Source organism: Nicotiana tomentosiformis, chromosome 9 (assembly GCF_000390325.3).
Source record: "Nicotiana tomentosiformis chromosome 9, ASM39032v3, whole genome shotgun sequence".
Lineage (NCBI taxonomy): Eukaryota > Viridiplantae > Streptophyta > Magnoliopsida > Solanales > Solanaceae > Nicotiana > Nicotiana tomentosiformis.
In genome coordinates, this window is record NC_090820.1 from 58385159 (window position 1) to 58404945 (window position 19787).

The 19787-nt window shown below is 40.3% G+C and overlaps 1 protein-coding gene across 17 annotated transcripts in view; it reads left to right on the forward strand.

Annotated features, from left to right (window-relative positions):
* The window catches only part of LOC104105109 (eIF-2-alpha kinase GCN2), a 78221-nt gene that overhangs the window by 27741 nt on the left and 30693 nt on the right, over positions 1–19787 (forward strand). For all 17 annotated transcript variants that reach the window (XR_011410818.1, XR_011410819.1, XR_011410817.1 and 14 more), the window contains 9 exons: positions 85–334; positions 1307–1589; positions 1709–1811; positions 3767–3847; positions 3944–4000; positions 4321–4452; positions 4548–4631; positions 7748–7856; positions 7938–8074. Coding sequence is in view for 12 of the 17 variants with exons in the window: in XM_070184382.1 (XP_070040483.1) it covers positions 85–334; positions 1307–1589; positions 1709–1811; positions 3767–3847; positions 3944–4000; positions 4321–4452; positions 4548–4631; positions 7748–7856; positions 7938–8074 (1236 nt within the window). In the remaining 5 variants the exon portion in view is untranslated. The remainder of the gene's footprint in view (positions 1–84; positions 335–1306; positions 1590–1708; positions 1812–3766; positions 3848–3943; positions 4001–4320; positions 4453–4547; positions 4632–7747; positions 7857–7937; positions 8075–19787) is intronic.

The following is a 19787-nucleotide window of genomic DNA, read 5'->3' on the forward strand; positions in this document are numbered from 1 at the left end:
AGCATTTTGTTACTTTCAGTGTTTTGCTTGATCACAACAAAAAGTTCTTCTATGCTAGTTTGCTTCTGACTCCATAGTCCTCAGGCTGATATGTACAGCTTAGGAGTTGTTTTCTTCGAGTTGTGGCATCCTTTTGACACTGCAATGGAGCGACATATTGTTCTTTCTGATTTAAAACAAAAAGGAGAGGTTCCTCCTGCTTGGGCTGCCGAATTTCCAGAGCAGGCATCCTTGTTAAGGCGCTTAATGACCCCAAGTCCGTCTGACCGTCCATCAGCCGTCGAACTTCTTCAAAATGACTTTCCTCCTCGAATGGAGTATGAGATGTTGGATAGTAAGTAGTTGAGATATCTAGTTATAACTGTTTTATTTCCACCCCCTATGACTTTTTGCTAAGTAACAGATCTGGAATCAGACAAAACAAAGGAACAGCGGAGTTATGCTATGCTATTGTTTAAGGAGATATCCCTTGGCTTGCTTTTTGTAAGTAGACTCATATAAGGAGTTGCAGTAAAAGAAATGATTGGAGATTGTATGTAAAGTGGGAGTGAAATGACAAGTGTTTTGGAAGACAAGAAATTAATCTAATTAATGCAAACTTAGCTAAAGATAGGGCATAGTGAAAGAAAACGACCAATATAGGTGATACCTTCTAGTTGGGAATAGGTTTTAAACTTGTTAGAGAACTTCTAATGTCGTCATTATTATTATTACTATTATATATATATATATACTCAACTTCTTTTTCACTTTCACTTTTATTTTATTTTTTGTATGATAATGATACAAGTTGAGCTTAAAGAAAGAAGTGAGGATTCATACAACCGACCACAACTTGTTTGGGACTGACGCATAGTTGTTGTTTCTTAACAGTCTAAGCACATTGAGCTAAAAAAAGGCGATTGAAAGTATTTTTAGACTACTGCTTAAATACCATATGAGCATGAGAAGGGGATTACTAATTGATGTTCGTAATTGTATCAATCAATTCCTATTCAATTATTATCTTTCTCTACGTGTGTCCTGCTATACTATCTGTTTGAGATTTAGCCTGTAAAGCTATTAGGATAAGGCATGACCAGTTATATTTTTATTTATTTATTTTTAACCCAGTTACACTTTGTGGTCAGTTTTATATGTTTTTATTATGAAGTCCAGGTTTCCCGTATTTCCAGCTTTCACTTTTTTTTCCTTTTAAGTTGATCCAAAACTGTTTCTGTATAGACCACGGACTGGGTTAAAACTCTCCTTGGTTTAGTAGGTTGCTATCTTTGTTGAGTAAGTTTCTCTTTTCCTGCACTTGCAGATATTCTTAGGACAGTTCACATTTCAGATGACACTGGTGTTTATGATAAAATTGTAAATGCCATTTTCAATGAAGACACGTTAAACACAAAAGGCCATAACACGAATCTTGAAAGTTCGAAGGTGATTGGAAGGGATACCTCATGTATTCTGTTCACTGATCTACAGACTGAGAGACGCGATAATGTCGTCGAGATTTCCACAGAAGTATTCAGGCGACATTGTGCAAAGCATTTGGGGATCATACCCATGCGAATGCTTGGTGAATGTCCACAGGCGAATAGGTGTCAATTTCACTGGTTTTCCTACTCATTAACTTGATATAATCTTACCCTTCTCTATGTATTTAAATCTTAAGTTGTCATTTGCTTCTTTTTTTCTCAATTTATTTTTGCTCGTTCAGTCGAGAAAGAAGTGCTGTTAAGCTTTTGACTCATGGAGGAGACGTGGTTGAGCTTTGCCATGAACTTCGACTTCCTTTTGTGAAGTGGATAATTGCCAATCGGGTACCTTATCAGCTCTCTGACTGATTTCATAATTTTTGGAACTGTATTCAATAGTTGTTGCTTCTCTTGCCTACGTTCACCTCTCTTAGAAATTGTAGAGGTATTGTTTTTTTACCTCGAAAGTCTTAATACTTTTGGAAGCAAAGTAGCCTTATAGACGATATCAACTAGTTGGGGTCAAGGTTTATTTGTTGTTAGTGCACTCACATTAGGTTCAATATTCCAGGAGCCTTCTTAATTTGATTAGAGACATGTATTGCAGAGTAGGGATAAATCTCCGATTTAGAGAATCCTTACTTGTATGGAACACATAATTTATCTTGAAAGACAAATTATTAAAAGGGCAGCCCAGTGCACTAAGCTCCCGCTATGTGCGGGAAGGGCCGGACCACAAGGGTCTATTGTACGCATATAGCTGTTGTGAACTCTTAAACCGTATAGATATAAGTGGAATAGATATAGAGGAGTCATATATCTGACTCCAACTAGTTTGCATTGAGGCGTACTTTTTGTAGTTGTTGTGAACTCTTAAAACTCTGTTTCTTATATCTTGACTTGTATATACTCTTGAATTATAATTACTTAGTTTGTGGTCACCTTTTTAGGACTGTTCTGTAAATAATGGCAGTTTGAGTTCATCACTAAAATTTTATATTGCGGTTTTTGTTCTTTATTTATGTCACATGTTTTCCCCTGCTCTTGCTTTGAATTGCTTATCATCTGTCTTATTTTTGTGCTTCATGCCAGGTTAAGCATTAAATACATTTGTTTATGATTTGCTTTCTGATGTTTTGCTGTTTTAACTTGTCCAACAATTCTATTCAGTGCATAATCTTATGTGGCTAGTGGCTATGCACTTTTGAATCTTAACCCCAAACTCCTCTTCCCCCCTCCCCTCCCCACACACACACACAAAAAAAAAAAAAAGAGGAAAAAAGAAAATTAAACCCAGATACTAAGACTCCTCATTCAACACAAATAAGAATTCCTGGAAGGTCTATTGAGACATAGTGATGAGAAATTGAAAAATAAATCTCAAAATACAAGAAAAAAGTTTAAAATTATTATGAATGGCAATCATCTTGTAAGTAAATAAAAGGAAAATATAAAAGTATTTAAATTAGATTGAATGAATCTTAATAGCAAAATATTAAGAAAAAGTATTGACAAACAAGAAGACAAAATGCAAAAAACTACAGCTCATCTCATAGTTATCAAAAGAAACAGGCTTCTAACGTAGTTAACTAAAAGTTTTTACAGATCAAAACACATTTTTTGGTTTTGAGCTCTTAACCATGCACCGCCGATGAAACCTATCTAGTTTCCTAGGAAGTCCTTATGAGTCCTCTCACTAATATCTACATCCTGATAAAAGAAATTTTTCCCCATGTTATCTAATCCAATAAAGCTCCATCACACCCACTTTTACATTTTACCCTTATTTTCACGATTTTATAGCCAATAAATGTTATGGCATGATTAAAACCACTAGTCTTTCTTTCTTTCTTAAACTCCGTGTCCAGTCAAATACTTTCACATAAAATGGGAGGGAGGGGGTATTTAATTGTAAATATGTCTATTAGAATATGTGTGCGTGTTTTTTTAGTTAGATTTACTGACATATAATACGATAGAATTTTGTAATATGTATATTTGTAGCCCCTCTGTAGTATTCATTTTTTTTTTAGAAGTGTCCATATTAATGAGTGTGCTGTACTTGACATCCATGTCAGTATCCATGTTGCATTATAGATTGCCCTGTCAGAAATGTATTCATTCTTAGAGGTTCTGGTATAGTTGACTGATGTGTTAAAAAGATAGCACATCTATATGGTTTTTAGACCTATCATTTGATTCATATTGAAAACTCTGCTTTGATTTATGACAAAAAGAAAAGAAAAGTGTAACTGCTGTGAAGCATCTACTTACATTTTTTAAACATTAATCCTTTTCAGAGATCATTCTTTAAACGCTATGAAATATCATACGTATACCGGCGAGCGATTGGCCATTCACCCCCAAACCGATATCTGCAGGTTTTAATTTTCTTCCACAGTTTCTTTTGACTGAATAGAGAAATGTTGGCTATTTTAGTTCATAATTTCATTTAATAGTTATTAACTGAACTGTAGGGGGACTTCGATATTATTGGAGGGGAAACAGCTCTAACTGAGTCAGAGATAATTAAGGTAAGACACTCGTATTTGCATCTGTGCTGTTAGCCTCAATTTTGTGAAACATGACCTGTTCCGCTCTACTCATTTCCAAAGCCTCAGAATATTGATTTTCCTGTTGGCCAATAATCCCGAATTCCTAATCAGAGATGCAATGTAAAGAGATTTCCTACATTTTCATGGTTGATATTCCATTGTTGAGCTTGAGTCACTTGGTTTAATGTTTTGTAATCCAGATCCTTTAGTTTCCTGATCTTCCCTTGTCTCGCATTTCATTCTAGCTAGCTCTGTAATACAAGAACATCCTGCATCCTACTTATTTCCTTTTAATACAGGCCACGATGGACATTATTCTTCATTACTTCCATTCTGAATCATGTGATATTCATTTGAATCATGCGGATCTTTTGGACGCAATTTGGGCTTGGGCAGGAATCAGACCAGAACACAGACAAAAAGTTGCAGAGGTATGGAATCAAAGTGCCATGTCAAGATACCTAGCTTGTTGTGTCTTTGAACTCACTTGGGTGCTTGTGTTAATCTCTTTTTCCCATATTTGAAGCTTCTTTCCCTTTTGGGTTCCTTGCGTCCTCAATCTTCTGAAAGAAAGACGAAATGGGTGGTCATCAGGCGACAACTTCGACAGGTGATATATTTTGTCATAGACCACTGTTTTTTTATAAGATTCTGGAACTGTTGTTGCTTTATGCATTATTCTTTTGTGGGAAATGAGATACATGTGATTATGCCTGCAAGCTATTGGGGGTTTGTGCTATGTTCTTAGATGTCCTGGGCTGCATGCACGCTATGCTGCTGTATTCAACGAGGTTAAGTTGGTGATATACGCATGTATTAAAAAAAGGAGTCCAATTATGGTGCATACAAATTGTGTGTACCGAACTTGCTGCATAATATAACTAATTGAAGGTCTGACAAGGGACTTGGTGAATATATGTACAAGATTTGAAAATGTTGAAAGAGATGATGCTTCCACTTAGCGATGCTCTCCTAATTATTACCTATGATAACTATATGATCAAATAAACCACCAAATACATGTACATATTTGGAGCATAATGTCGATAGGATAGAGAATGATTTCACTATCAGTCTTGAATAATTGTGTTAAACATTCCAAACTGTATATAAAGGTCTGCTTTTAACCATACGGTGTTCTATGTAATCAACAGACCAGCCTATTAGAACCCCCCTGATCAACAAATCTTGATTGTTGTTTCTTGTATACCTTATCCTCTAGAACCCTGTGAAGGAATGAATTATTGATATCCAATTGATAAAGATGTCAATCCTCACCTCTTGATCTAGCTTTTGGGGTTGAGTTAGGTCCATGGACCATTTCTTTAACAATAGCCATGGGCAAAAAGAAAGATGGAAGCAATCTTAGCCATGCGAGAGAACTTATCATCTTAGACGAGTCCACTAATCGATGTGTTAGATAGTTTTATGTATATAGTAGGTTGAGTGTCCCACATTGGAATATGCAGATTATGTACTATGTATAGACATAAATAGGGCTCTTTGTATAGTTAAGGAATGAATTAATAATATTTTACCCATGCTATTTCTCACATGGTATCAGAGTGTTGGTGAGATAATTATCGTTTTGCATTATTCCAGCGACATCTGTGAAAAAAGAACACATGCAATTTTCCGGTGACCTAAGTGGTTGTTCGCATCATCCTTCAGATCTAACAGTCGCATCATCCTTAAGTTGATCAATGTGACCATTATGGCCCAACCTTCACTATGTACACCATCGGCGGCAACTGACAGCCAGGACAAGAAAGTGCTTTACCAGTAGACTTAGGAGCTGAAATATCTGACAAGGATGACACAAAGGCATAATAGAATAATGATATATGATGATAACGTAGAATGGTATAAATTGGATGAGGATTATGAATAGAAAGAACCTTTCTGGCATACTAGAGGACCATGGAGGAGGCAGGTTTAAGCACGTAAAGGATCTAGTTCTGCATGTGAATCATTCAAACTTAATGCGGGGTGCTTGAAGTGATGATAGGCCAAGGATAGTGGAGTTGTGGGATAAGATATAGGAGTGTTAACAATAGAATTTCCAAAAGATGGGACAGGTAGAACCTCATAGATTCCTAGGTGTTTAGAAGGAAAAAATGTGAAATAAGGTTGAGTTTAATAGAAGGTGACATCAGCTGACATTAGGTATCCAGTGTGCTAAGGTAGGCAATGACAGTTGAGTCCCCTATGCGCAATACCCCTTCCAAGCTGAAATTCCTGCAGCAAGCGCTTCTCTGCTGGTTCCCCCTCTTGCGCGGTTGCGCTGGCCAAATTTCCAACATTGCGTGATTGTGCCTGGTGCAGCGTGATCGCGCCTGCACCAGATATCAGATTTTCAGGTTTGCTGATTTGGGGTTCTAACATGTACGAAATCACCCCAAGCCCCCGGGTCTCAACCCCAACCATCCCAACAAGTCCCATATAGTTATACGAACTTATTCAATGCTTCAAAACACAAATTAAATAATAAATGCACGAAATTAAGGGTCGGGTTGTTACAAACAAACATAAGTAATGTACCACCAGAAGAGTGAAGGGTGCAATAGGAGAAGAACAGAGAAATGGAGAAATGATATAAAAGAATAAGGGAGGCATAGAGAGAGATCATTTCATAATGTATTATTCATCAAGTAAAGTATTATTCAAGTAATTTCTTCCAAACAAAGTACACTGCTTTCCTATTCATAGGATTATTATATTATGAATTAAGACGGACTACTAAAACTATTAGAACTCTATCGCTAACTAAAAGGAAAGACTCTCTATGCCTCCCTTAAAAAAAAGGGAAAGACTTGATGAATCTCATGTGTAAGATAAGATTATCTATATTATTTTCTTGCTAAATAACCCAAAGTTTTAAAAAAAGAAGATAAAATCTTATCTCTAAGATTAGATCATCTCTATTTTATTTCTGACTAATTGATATAATATTAAGCAATACCGATGTCCTCATTACCTAGCCTTTGAATCTTCAAAAACATGGTAGGGGCTGTAGACTCTATGTAGAGATTTCTATGGAATGTGAAGGTAAAACTACACAAAAGTGGTTTATCGCATCTTTGACTGACTGTGAATATTTATAACTTACCTAAATATTGGGTTTCTTGTACAGAATTTGTTTTGAAGTGCAAATGACACCCTTGAAACGCTTATGCTACTATAATACCTGATACCACATTCTTTTAAGAGAGCTTTTGAGGGGAAGAAAATTAATTTTGTATTGAGGGTTTATCTTTTGGCTTGGTAAATTTTGGTGCTCCCATGTGGTCCTTATTTGTGTAGATAATCGGTTGTCATTTGTAGAGATATATATTTTTCTGTAGGACCTCGATTTTTGTATACCTCTTCTTTATCGAGGTTTCCTCGCCACATCAACAAATTTAATATGCTAAAAAAATGCCCAAAACCAAAAGTTGGACGACCCTGCATCAGAAATAAGAGCCTTAGGAAGGAATAAGTATTGTTTGTACTTGTGTGTGCCATAGTCATTCCAAAAGAAATTTCCTTGAATTTAGCTATTTCAGTATGAGGTAGAAGCAATCTTAAGACCAGAAGTTGTTCTTCAGTTTGTCAGGCCCTTCTTTGATGTTTCATGAACTTTATTCTCCGTAGGTGAAAGAGCAAGTTCCTCAGGATTTTATACATAATGGCATTTTATTTGGATCTGTGATTGGAAAAATTGGTCTTCCATCTTTTTGTTTTCAGGAACTCAATCTTGCAGAAACTGCTGTGAATAGATTACAAACAGTGGGGTTGAGGTTCTGTGGAGTTGCAGACCACGCTCTTCCTCGATTAAGGGGAGCTCTTCCTCCTGGTACATTATTGTTTGTTTCCATATTTAGCCACTTCTATTAGTTGCATGAAGGACGACTTATTTTTGGGTTAATTAATGCAGATAAAACCACCCGCAAGGCACTTGAAGATTTGTCAGAACTTTTTAACTACCTACGAGTTTGGAGACTTGATCAACGTGTCTATATAGATGCCCTTATGCCACCAACTGAGAGTTACCACAGGAAGTTGTTTTTCCAGGTATGTGTCCCTTCTTTGTTTCTGGGATGTTTCTGTTGCCCAGTGCTCGTTTCTTTATGTTATAAAATTAAATGATTAAATCCCCATCCACACAACTAAAAATGAGGAAAACAAAGAATTGCTCTGAATAGCTAACCCGTGTCGATACGACACTAGTATGGTTGTGGGTATGAGATCCGTACAGGATCTGATCAAATAATTTTGGGTACTTTGACCGCGACGGACGGAAAAATTCGAGATGAGATACAATTTGATTCTCGAAATCAGAACCAAAACTAGGGTAAGTTTGAAGAAAATAGCATACCTTATCTAGGAAATCAATCCTTTACTTATCTACAACTTGAAAATAAAAAAGAAATTCACACTTTACAAGCTATACATAAGTATTCCACAAAATTTAGATATATTTTTATTTTGTTAGAATTATTTTTAGCCGTATCCCTGCACCCGTGTACTAGGATCCGTATCACCAAATCTTAGAATTTACATCTCAAAGGATCCGACTTCTAGATCCGCACCCGTGTCCGAGCAACTTAGATGAATAGCTATTTTTAACTGGACATTTGATTCTACATTTGTGCCTCATAATTTTCTAGGGGAAAAAAAAGAGTTGGACCTTGAAGCCATGCTTTTACATCACGAATTTCTAAGTGAATATTAAAGAAGTAATAATATGTATTTGATCACTGGCTTCCAGCAATATAACTGATGTTTCTAAGCAACATAATTGGTAGCATTTTATCAGTGACGTATATCTGTGCCCACAGAGAGTGGTAGCATTTTATGAGTCACGTGTATATGTTCATATGGAGGAGATTGGTGAAGATAGTCTGCGGCCTTTTTAGCCTTTTTTTGGGGGGGGGGGGAAGTGGGTAGGGAGGGGGAAGGGGAATTTTTTAGGTTGATAACGCAAACTGTCTTTTGGACTTTCATCTTCTAACATCATGTAGGGCTATAGGTAAACGTGAGTGAGTTCATTATGGGCTCCGGGTAGCCTAGGCTATCATTTTATTGGCCTAATCTGTTATTACATATATGAGCCCAATAGTTAATGCTATCGTACACTAGTGGAATTCTTTATTTCGGATCAATGAACTTTACTATCTACCTGCTTCCTTCAATAGCTCCGTAAGAATCTAATGATTTTCTTGTACAACCGGATATATCAAATGAATAATTGAGAATCTAAGAAAAAAAATGTTATTAATTATTTCTTTGTACAGTTAGATATATTCTAAGTTTTGGTACTAAAAATGCTCTATAGTATTCATCTGTAATAGAGCCAAGAGGTATAAATTTATAGAAAAGAGATAAAAATAAACTATGAAACTAATCCCTTAATTCCGGGAGACTTGAGAATCAAGGGATGTTTTTATCCTAAAATAATTTACAGTCTATCAGATCCGATTTTATCAAATCCATTAAAATCTGACAAATCCGATCCGATCACAATTGATCATAATCGAATATTCAAAAATCAACACTACCCTTCAAGTTGGCATGTAAAACTCTTGTCATGCCTAACTTGCTATCATGAAATTCAAAATCTGTTTTAAATACTTTTTCTTTTTCCGGCCTTTAAACCCCAAATTCTGACGATTGTTTCCTTTGTTCAGTACGAGAAAACCTTCCTCCCTTCCTATATACTGTTTTCACCCACTGTGAATACTGTTATTCCAACTATTGAGGCTTTTTCCGGCCAGATTATTGTACAGAGAGAAGCTCTTTTTTCTCTCTAGAATCTAGAAAACTGAAAAACATGTCTTTTATTAGAGCTGTCTCTTGGCCAGCCCTAGAACTTGGGAGAAGATGCCATCGAAAGCTCGACGTAGGACATGATCCGCACTTCTCGCTGTCCGAGGAGCACACTCTCGGGCGCAAGGATTTCTTGGAATCTAGTCTCATTGGGTCTTTCTCCAAATGGGCTGGTTCTCCAGAGGCTGTTAGGAACTTGGCATCAGAGGCATAAACTGAAAATATCGCAATTGGGGGACACTCAATATCTCTTTCGTTTTGTTGACAAGTCTCAAGTTTCAGAAATTCTTGTCAGAGGAAACACGTGGTTCGATGGGAACTTCTTAAATCTAGACAGATGGGTGGAGCATGATGGGTGTCTTGACCCGCGCTTCACTGGCGAAACATTGGTGGTCAACATGGTGGGTCTCCCGGTACATCTTTGGTGTCTTGACCTATTCAAGAAGATAGGGGAAATCTGTGGGGTTTTTATTGATGTCACTTGCAGTTTACACGATCTCTCGCGAGTGAGGATTGTGGTGAGTAAAGGGGGCAGAATCCCTGTCTCCACTGTGGTGGAAGATGGCTACTTGAGTTATAGGGTTTGGTTGAGCCCTGAATTTCGCCCTATCTTTATGCCTGTGATAGCGACGGAAGAAAAGAGAAGGTCAAATAGAAGGGAGGGGAGGGGAAATCAGTCTCTAAGGGGAGGGGAGGGGAAATCAGTCTCTAAGGGGAGGGGAGGGCTCACCGGATCACTGGATTAAGCCGGAATCAAACGTTAGATCGAGAAGAGACGGGAGGTTTGAAATTGGGGGAGGAAGACAAAATTTTAACATGAGGAGAAGACGTGAATGAGTTAGTGATGAGGGCTAGAAAGGCAGAATGGGACGATCCTCTTCTACTTATCATAGGGCCGGGCAAGTTTTCAGCAAGTATAGGCTTGGGCCCATTAACTTTCCCCAATTCCATTAGAATTGATCCTAAGGGGCCCAGATTATTTCAAGCTACGAATGATAAGGCTCCTAAGCATATGGGAACAGTCGTTCCTCCTTCCTCTGGCCATGGTGCTTCACACAGTGGCACTCCTTCACCGAGCTCCAGTGACCTGTGCCCCTCTATGATGGCCGCTGCTGCAGGGGCAGAACCGGCTAAGGATGGTGTTGTTAATCCACGGTCCCCCGCCTCTGATGGACCCGGTTCCATCAACCCCTCACCTGCTCCTTGGCTTAGTTGTGCTGAGGTCACACTTAAAGTTTCTTCTTCTTCTGGGGAGATTGTTGAGCATGCCCCAATTGATGTTAGTGTCAGACCAGTACTTTCAGTTAATATGCCGCCAAGGGTTCCATGCTCTCTTCCGCCATGCTACCCTACTGATGGTTCTGGACATTCCTATAGCAGCGAGGTGTTAATTTCAGAGGTTGCTGCCCCTCAAGGAAATGGTGAGACCCTTTCGGAGGTTAAAACTCCTAGTGCTAGCAATGCTATGGTCTTGTATTCCTCTGGTAGTAGCAAGGAAAGGGTACATATAGAAGACGCCTGCCCAATTTCATCAAGGATCGGAGGAGGGGATATGTCTTTCTGGATAGAGGATAAACTATTAAACTTTGGGAAGTTTCTAGGTGTTTCTGTTGAAGGGAAGGAAGATAGGGTGTTAGAATTGTTGAGGGAGATTGAGCAACCGTCTCTTTACGATGGTGCAGGGAGGGAGTTGGGTAAAGGTGTTAAGCAAAATAACTTAGGGGATGTAGTGGTGTATCAGAGAAGGGGCCGGGTGTGTGACAGGGAGAAAGGGACCTCGGCTAGGGGGGTGAGGAAATGGGGGCTATTGTCGCTTATGGAAGTTAAGATCCTTTCATGGAATGTGAGGGGGATGAATGACCCAAACAAAAGGGATGGCATCAAAGTGGGAGTTAGGGAGTGGGGTGCCAACCTAGTTTGTTTTCAGGAGACCAAAATGGAAGTTTTGTCGGATGCGATCGTAAGAAGTGTCTGGGGAGATAGTTGGGTGAAATATGACTGGGTCCCAGCAGCGGGAAGTGCCGGGGGCATTGTACTTATGTGGGATGATAGAAGCTTGGAGGTAAAGGAGATTAGGAAGGGAGTTTTTTCTTTGGCAGCTCTCGTCAAAGATATAGTGAGTGGGGTGGAGTGGGGATTTGGGGGAGTGTACGGGCCGGTAGGGGAAGGGTCCAAGGTGTCTTTCTGGGAGGAACTGGCCAATATTATGGGGGAATGGGACATTCCATGGGTTCTAGGGAGAGACTTTAACACTATTAGATTCCCGGAGGAGAGATTAGGGTGTAGTGTGATTTCGAGGGCCATGGAGGAGTTTTCTGACTTCATCAATGATCACTTTCTCATTGACCTTCCTCTGTCAGGGGAAAGGTTTACTTGGGCCAGGGCGGAGGATTCCAACTCAAGGTCTAGACTTGATAGATTCCTGACATCTCCCTCATGGGATGAGCTGGTGCCGAATGTGCTGCAGATTCCTTTACCTAGGTTGACTTCAGATCATTTGCCTATTTTGCTAGATGGATGCAGAGGGAGGGGGTGCGTGCTCCCTTCCGATTCGAAAACATGTGGTTGAAAGTGCCAGGATTCGGTGACAAGGTGAAAGAATGGTGGACAAGCTACGGTGTATCAGGGACACATTCATACCGTCTTTCGAAGAAACTCAAATTGCTCAAGGGAGATATTATTAGGTGGAATAAGGAGGTTTTTGGGAGGGTAGAGGTTAAAATGAGGGAGCTTATGCATGAATTGGGGGATTTAGAAAGAGGGGAAGGGGCGGGGGAGTTAGATGAATCTGTGAAAGAGAGATTCGGGGAGGTTAAGAGGGAAATAGTCGAGTTAGCAATAGCTCAAGAGACTAGTTGGCGGCAAAAATCGAGGGCGCTCTGGTTAAAGGAGGGGGATTCGAATACCAAGTTTTTCCATAGGGTGGCGGTCGCAAATCGAAGGAGAAACTTCATAGAGTCCTTAGTTGTGGATGAGGTGAGGATTGAGGGAGAGGAGGAGATAAAAAGGGAGATAACGGGGTTTTATGAGAACTTATATAAGGAGGAAGTTAGTTGGAGGCTGACTTTGGGGGGAATAGAGTTCAACCATATAGGGGAGGGAGACAGCGAGTGGCTAGAAAGGGTTTTCGAGGAGGAGGAGGTGCACGAGGCTGTGTCGAGTTGTGCTGGAGATAAGGCCCCCGGGCCTGATGGTTTCTCCTTGGTTTTCTTTCAGCTCTTTTGGGACACCATCAAGGGGGAGTTGAAGGAAGCCATTGAATACTTCCACGTGAATGGTGTTTTCGAGAGAAGTATCAATGCTTCCTTTATTACTATTGTGCCTAAGAAAGAAGGTGCATCTTGTATCAGAGACTACATGCCTATTAGTCTCGTGGGGAGCATTTACAAGATTATTTCTAAAGTGCTTTCCAACAGACTTAAGAAGGTTCTTGACATGACTGTTTCGTCCTCCCATAATGCGTTTGTGGAAGGTAGGCAGATCCTGGATGCTGCTTTGGTGGCAAATGAACTTGCAGACTCCAGAAGGAAAAATAGAGAACCCGGCTTACTATGCAAGCTGGACCTTGAGAAGGCTTTCGACCATGTCAATTGGGAGTTCCTAGACTTCATTATGATGCGGATGGGGTTTGGGGAAAGATGGAGGGGATGGATCAAGTTCTGCATTTCCTCAGTTAGATTCTGTCTTGGTTAATGGTAGCCCGTGTGGTTTCTTTGGCAGTTCCAGGGGTTTCAGGCAAGGTGACCCCCTATCCCCCATGTTATTCATTCTAGTGATGGATGCTCTGAGCAAAATGATGGATCGTGCGGCGGGCGGAGGCTTCTTGAGAGGATTCTCAGCTCCGATTGGGGTGCTCAGTGCCCGAAGAGTCTCACATTTGCTTTTTGCGGATGACACACTGGTTTTCTGTGATGCCGATATGGATCAGTTGACCTACCTGAAGCAGGTCCTGCAGTGGTTTCAGTTAGTATCAGGACTCAAAATCAACATCGGCAAGTGTGAGATTTTCCCGGTAGGTGAGGTTACTAATATTGATGCCTTATCTTATGTTCTCAGATGCAAGGTGGGATCCCTTCCCACTACTTACCTGGGCCTCCCTTTGGGCGCTTCATATAAGGATACTACGGTTTGGAATCCAGTGATCGAGCGGGTTGAAAAAAGATTAGCAGGGTGGCAGAAACGATATTTGTCAAAAGGAGGTAAGGAAGTCGTTATCAAAAGCACTTTATCGAGTATGCCCACCTATTACTTATCCCCGTTGTAAGCACCGGTGAGCATCACAGAAAAACTGGAGCGACTTCAAAGGAACTTTCTTTGGGATGCGGCGGATGGAACTAGAAAGTTTCATCTAGTGAATTGGCAGACAGTCACTTCCCCAAAGAAGTAGGGTGGACTTGGAGTGAAAGATCTGTTTAACAGAGCTTTAATGGGAAAGTGGCTGTGGAGATTCGGGGTAGAAGAGCATGCTCTATGGAGGGAGGTCATAATAGAAAAGTACGATTCCACGGGAGGGGGTTGGAGGACCAAGGCAATCACAACACCTTTGGGTGTGACATGTGGAGGAGCATCATGAAGAATTGGGAAGCATTCAGTGACAACATCACTTACAGGGTGGGAGATGGAAGGAGAATCAACTTTTGGAATCATAGGTGGTGTGGAGAGGATACTCTGAGGGTCTCCTTCCCCCACGTCTTCAGAGTTTCAAACCAGAAGGAACTGATAGTCCAACAGATTCGTAAGTAGCATGAAGGGGGTAGTATGGGACCTCTCATTCAGAAGGAACATGCAAGATTGGGAGATTGCGGAGCTCTAAGATTTGTTGGCACTGCTATATGGGCAAGACAGGCCCCAGCCATCCTGCGACTCTTGGAGATGGGGCTTGCGTGGCGATGGTTTGTTCACCGTAAAGTCCTTTTACCAGAGTATGTTGGTGAGAAAGGAGACCACTTTTCCATACTCCTCGATCTGGATTCCTAGGGCGCCCATGAAGGTTTGCTTTTTTGCATGGCTAGCGGCGAGGGGAGTGATCTTGACTGCTGAAAATCTCCGAAAGAGAGGAATTACACTTGTTAGTTGGTGCTACATGTGTAAAAGCTCAGGGTAAGAAGTTGATCACCTTTTGTTGCATTGTCCTGTGTCCTCTGCTTTGTGGAGGGCAATCCTGAATCTTTTTGGTATTCAATGGGTGATGCCAAGCACTGTAAAGGAAATGTTATATAGCTGAGCCGGTTTCCGTAGAAGAAGAAAGCAAAAGGCGTGGAAGTTCGCCCCGTTAGCTCTCATGTGGGTAGTATGGGGGGAGAGAAATAAGAGAGCTTTTGAGGAGATTGAGTCTCCTTTTTCACATCTTAAGAATAGTTTTTTATCTTTGATCGCTTTTTGGTGCACTCATTTAGCCCCTACTTGTATAGAAGATTGGACGTCTTTTGTAGAGAATCATGTTCTGGTGTAAACTCTCTACGTTTTTGGTATACTTCGTGTATACGGGAGTTCTCTTCCTTTTGATTAATACAATTTACCTTATAAAAAAAAAAGCCTTTTCTGAAAATATCCACAATTTGCCTGATATGTTGGGACGACAGGCATGCACATTTCCATCTTCAATCTTTTCTTTTATGAAATGCCTATCCACTTGTGATGCTCATAACAGAGGACGGGCTGATGAGGACGACTCAAGCGGGACTGGCAGGCTTCTAGGCTAGCAAGCTTCTGAAGCAGGGGTGCACATGTCACCTTAGGCGAATCCCACATCGGAATGGGTGAGGAAAGTGAAGAGCCTATATAAGGCATGAGTTAAGTTCACATGATATGTGCGCTTTTGGGGATCGAGGTGGCGTATCCAAAATAAAGACATATACGTGTGGGCTTAGGCCCAAAGCGGGCAATACGTGTCATGGCCTTGGGTCGTGACAAATATGGTATTAGAGCCGAATCTCCCTCAATACGATGGTGGGGCAAACCTCAGCGAGCACGCTGAGTCCCAAGGGGGGTGAATGTGATGCCCATGATGGAGGGCGAGCTGATGAGGGCGGGTCAGCAGGACTAGCAGGCTTATAGGCAGGCTTATAGGCTGGCAAACTTCTGAAAAAGGGGTGCACATGTCACCTTAGGCGAATCCGGCCCTCAGCTATTGAGAGGACTCCTATTATCTTTCTTTTATTTACTTGAGTTTCTTGTTCCCGCGCCCCCGGTACCGAGACCCCCGGTAATCCCACATTGGAATGGGAAAGGAAAGTGGAGCTATATAAGGCATGAGTTAAATTCACATGGTACGCGCGCTTTTGGGGCTCCAGCTGGCGTAGCCCAAAAAAAAACAAATCCATGTGATAATACGCGCCATGGGCTTGGGTCGTGGCACCACTTCAACATGCATTTTTCTATCATGTTGGATTGGATTGTGAGCAATGCTTATGATGGCCTTATTGTCACAATACAACTTCATTGTGGATAAATCTGTTTTTCAATTCCTCCATATCATCTTGGAGCCAAATCATCTCAGTGATCCCATGTTCCATAGATCAGTATTCAACTTCTGCTCTGCTGTGGGTTACAACATTCCGTTTTTTACTCCTCCACGTCTCGAAATTTCCCCAAATGAATGTATAATATCCCGACATAGACCTCCTATCGGTAGTGGAACCTGCCAATCTGCATTGTACTGGTTTCAGTGCCCCTTTGGTTATATTTCCTGAAAAACAATCATTTCCTTGGTGAACTTTTCAGATATCTTAGAATCCTGTAGACCGCTTCTTGCTGCTCTTCCTTAGGAGAGTTAAATTGACTGTCTAAGTTTACTGCAAAAGCTTATGTGACATGTAGATCAACCTCCCCCTACTCTCTGATATTGACTTTTGCCAATTTAATTTCCTTCTTTATTTTCGAATTTTATATCCAGATCCAGTGGTGTTTCAGTTGATGACAACAACTCATCCCTGTCCTCTCTTTCAGAAGATCAAGCATATACTTCCTTTGTGACACCATACTCCCTTCTCCTATATATCATCAACCTACAGTATCAGGATAGTTGTCTTTCCCTCAAGTGAAGGTCGAATTAACATGGTGCATGATTTGCTTGCCCTCGAGTGTACCCTTGTCTTTTTCACAAACTGAGTAAATCTCTTAAACTAAGCTCTTGGAGATTGTTTTGAGCTTGTAGAGAGATTTCTTTAGCTTACACACTCTAGTTCTATACCTTTCTTCAAAACCCAGAGGAGGATCCATGTAAACCTCTTCTTCAAGTTTTCTATTAAGGAATGCATTCTTCACGTCTAGCAAATACTTAACAATCTAGCAAATCTTGATTTTATCAGATCCATTTGGATCCGACAAATCCGGTTTGATCACAATTGATCAATAATTGGATATTCACAAGTTAACATATATTAAATCAGAATATTGGATATACACTTATAACTGTTTGGCTCCATCTTTTCCATCTAGACATTTGATGCTGCGTCTATGTAGGTATACTGTTAAATGGTTGAGCAAGTGCAACATCTATAGGCTTATCAATATCCAATAGTTAATCATGCGGTCTCATTAGATACCTTATAAATCTTCAAAGAAATTTGTAGAACGTTAATTATATACATGCAAATACAGTATAGCAGTTATATGAATTCCAATATTCGCGAAGCTTTGTCTCCATGTATGAAACCCTCCCAAAAAAAAAGAATCTCAAAATTCTTTATATTTCTGTTAGAATATGTATATGTGTAATTAGTTCTAATCCCATATGTAGTAGGAGTAGATGTATTATATATAGGACTCATTGTATCATTGTTAATACATCAGAAATATTTTTTCGTGGTTTCTCACATGGTATCGGAGCTAATGTGAGAGATTCATCGCTGTGCAAAATTACTAGCGACTCCGAAAAAAATTATAGTCATTGCGCGAATTCCGGTGTCAGTCCCTTTTCTGTTGGTGCTATGTAAAAACCAACACCACCACAAGGTTAAGCATCCTCTGGCTAGCAAACCCCAGCTAGAATCTCCGGCAACAGACGTCACACGCGCCGTCTAGAGTTCCGTCGGCGCATCTGTCCCACACGCCGGTGCTTGCGGTTGTTTCCCGCCACTTTCCGGCAAAATTTCTTGAGGACAGTTTGGTCGCGAGGTGTTTCCGAGCCTACCCATCCAGGTTACACCAAAGTTCGTTGACTTTTTTTATTTTCCGGCAATTATTTCCGGTTTCCGGCAAAAATTTCCAGATTTCGGTGACTGTTTCTAATTTTTCCAGCAGGTTTGCTTTTCTGTTATTTGCTTGCCCTCTCTTCAATCCAATCATGTCTCTCGAATTTCATGTCTCTCGAATTTGTTGCTTTTGGTCCCAAAAATATAGGATTTGGAAATTCGAGTCTTGTGATTACTTCAGAACCCTTAATAGGAAGTTTAAAATACTTAGTTTGGGCTTTATCAGTTGAGTTGTGGTGCAAGAGTCAAGGTGTTCAAGATCATTTAACCAAAACGACTAGCGATGGGGATGTTAAAACCAAAGCATAGTAGGAGAAGAATTATGCTCAGTTTTGTAGTCTCTTGTGGCGATCTATTGATTCTAAGTTAATGCCTTTGTTTCATCCATCCCAAACATGTTATTCAGTTTGGAAAAAAGCTCGGACTTTAGACACTAACGATATATCTCGTTTCTATGATGTGATATAGCGAATGACAAATTTAAAGAAATAGGAATTAAATATGTCTACTTGGGACAAGTATAGGCAGTCATGGAGGAATTTGAGAAGTTGATGTCAGTTACTGCTAGTGTTGAAAAGCAACAAGAGCAGCGACAAAATGTTTCTAGTTCTCACACTCGTTGGACTTCTTACTGCCATGATTCAGTACACGAACAGATTTTGGCTAGTCCGACTGTCCTTACAGTTGATGAATTATTCTCTTGATTACTTCGCCTTGTTGCAGCACCCAGTCACACTATGATCTCATCGCAGACAGTTGACTCCTCTGTTCTCGCATCTCAGACAATGGTAAATCGGACATCTGATGCTGTGGTGAATTAGCGAGGAAGTCGTTTTGGAAGATCTCCGCCCAAGTGTTCTTATTGTAATAAACTTGGACACACTCGTGAAGTGTGTTTTTCTTTACATGGTCGACCACCCAAAAATGCTTATGTTGCTCAGACCGAGACTACTGGTAACCAGAGATTTTCTTTATCTGAAGGGGAATATAATGAGTTCCTTCATTATCGAGCAAGTAAGCACACATCTCCACAAGTAGCCTCGGTTGTTCGGACTGATACTTCGATTGCTGGTAATTCTTTTGCCTGTGTTTCCCAGTCTGGTAGTCTAGGACCGTAGGTCATGGACTCAAGCGCTTCTGATCATATCTATGGTAATAAATCACCTTTGTCGAATATTGTGTATTCACAATCTTTTCCCAATGTTACTTTAGACAATGGGTTCCAAACTAAAGCAATAGGAGTTGGACAAGCTAATCCCCTATCTTCTGTCACTCTAGATTCCATTCTTTATGTCCATGGTTGTCCTTTTAATCTTGCATTTGTTAGTCGTTTGACTCGTGCCCTCCATTGTGGTATATATTTTATGATGATTCTTTTATTATGCAGGACCGCAGTACGGGACAGACAATTGACACATGGCGTGAATCACAAAGCCTTTACTACCTTGACTCACTCAATCCATCCACAACCTGTCCAGTTATAGATCCTCCCGACCTAATTCACAGACGTTTAGGACATCTTAGTTTATCTAAGCTTCAGAAGATGGTGCCTAGTTTGTCTAGTTTGTTTACATTAGATTGTGAGTCGTGTCAGCTTGGGAAACATACTCGAGCCACCTTTCCGCGTAGTGTTGAAAGTCATGCAGAGTCTATTTTCTCTTTAGTTCATTTTGATATATGGAGTCCTAGTAGAGTCAGTTCAACCTTGATATTTCGTTATTTTATTAGTTTCATTGATGATTATTCTAGATGTACTTGGCTTT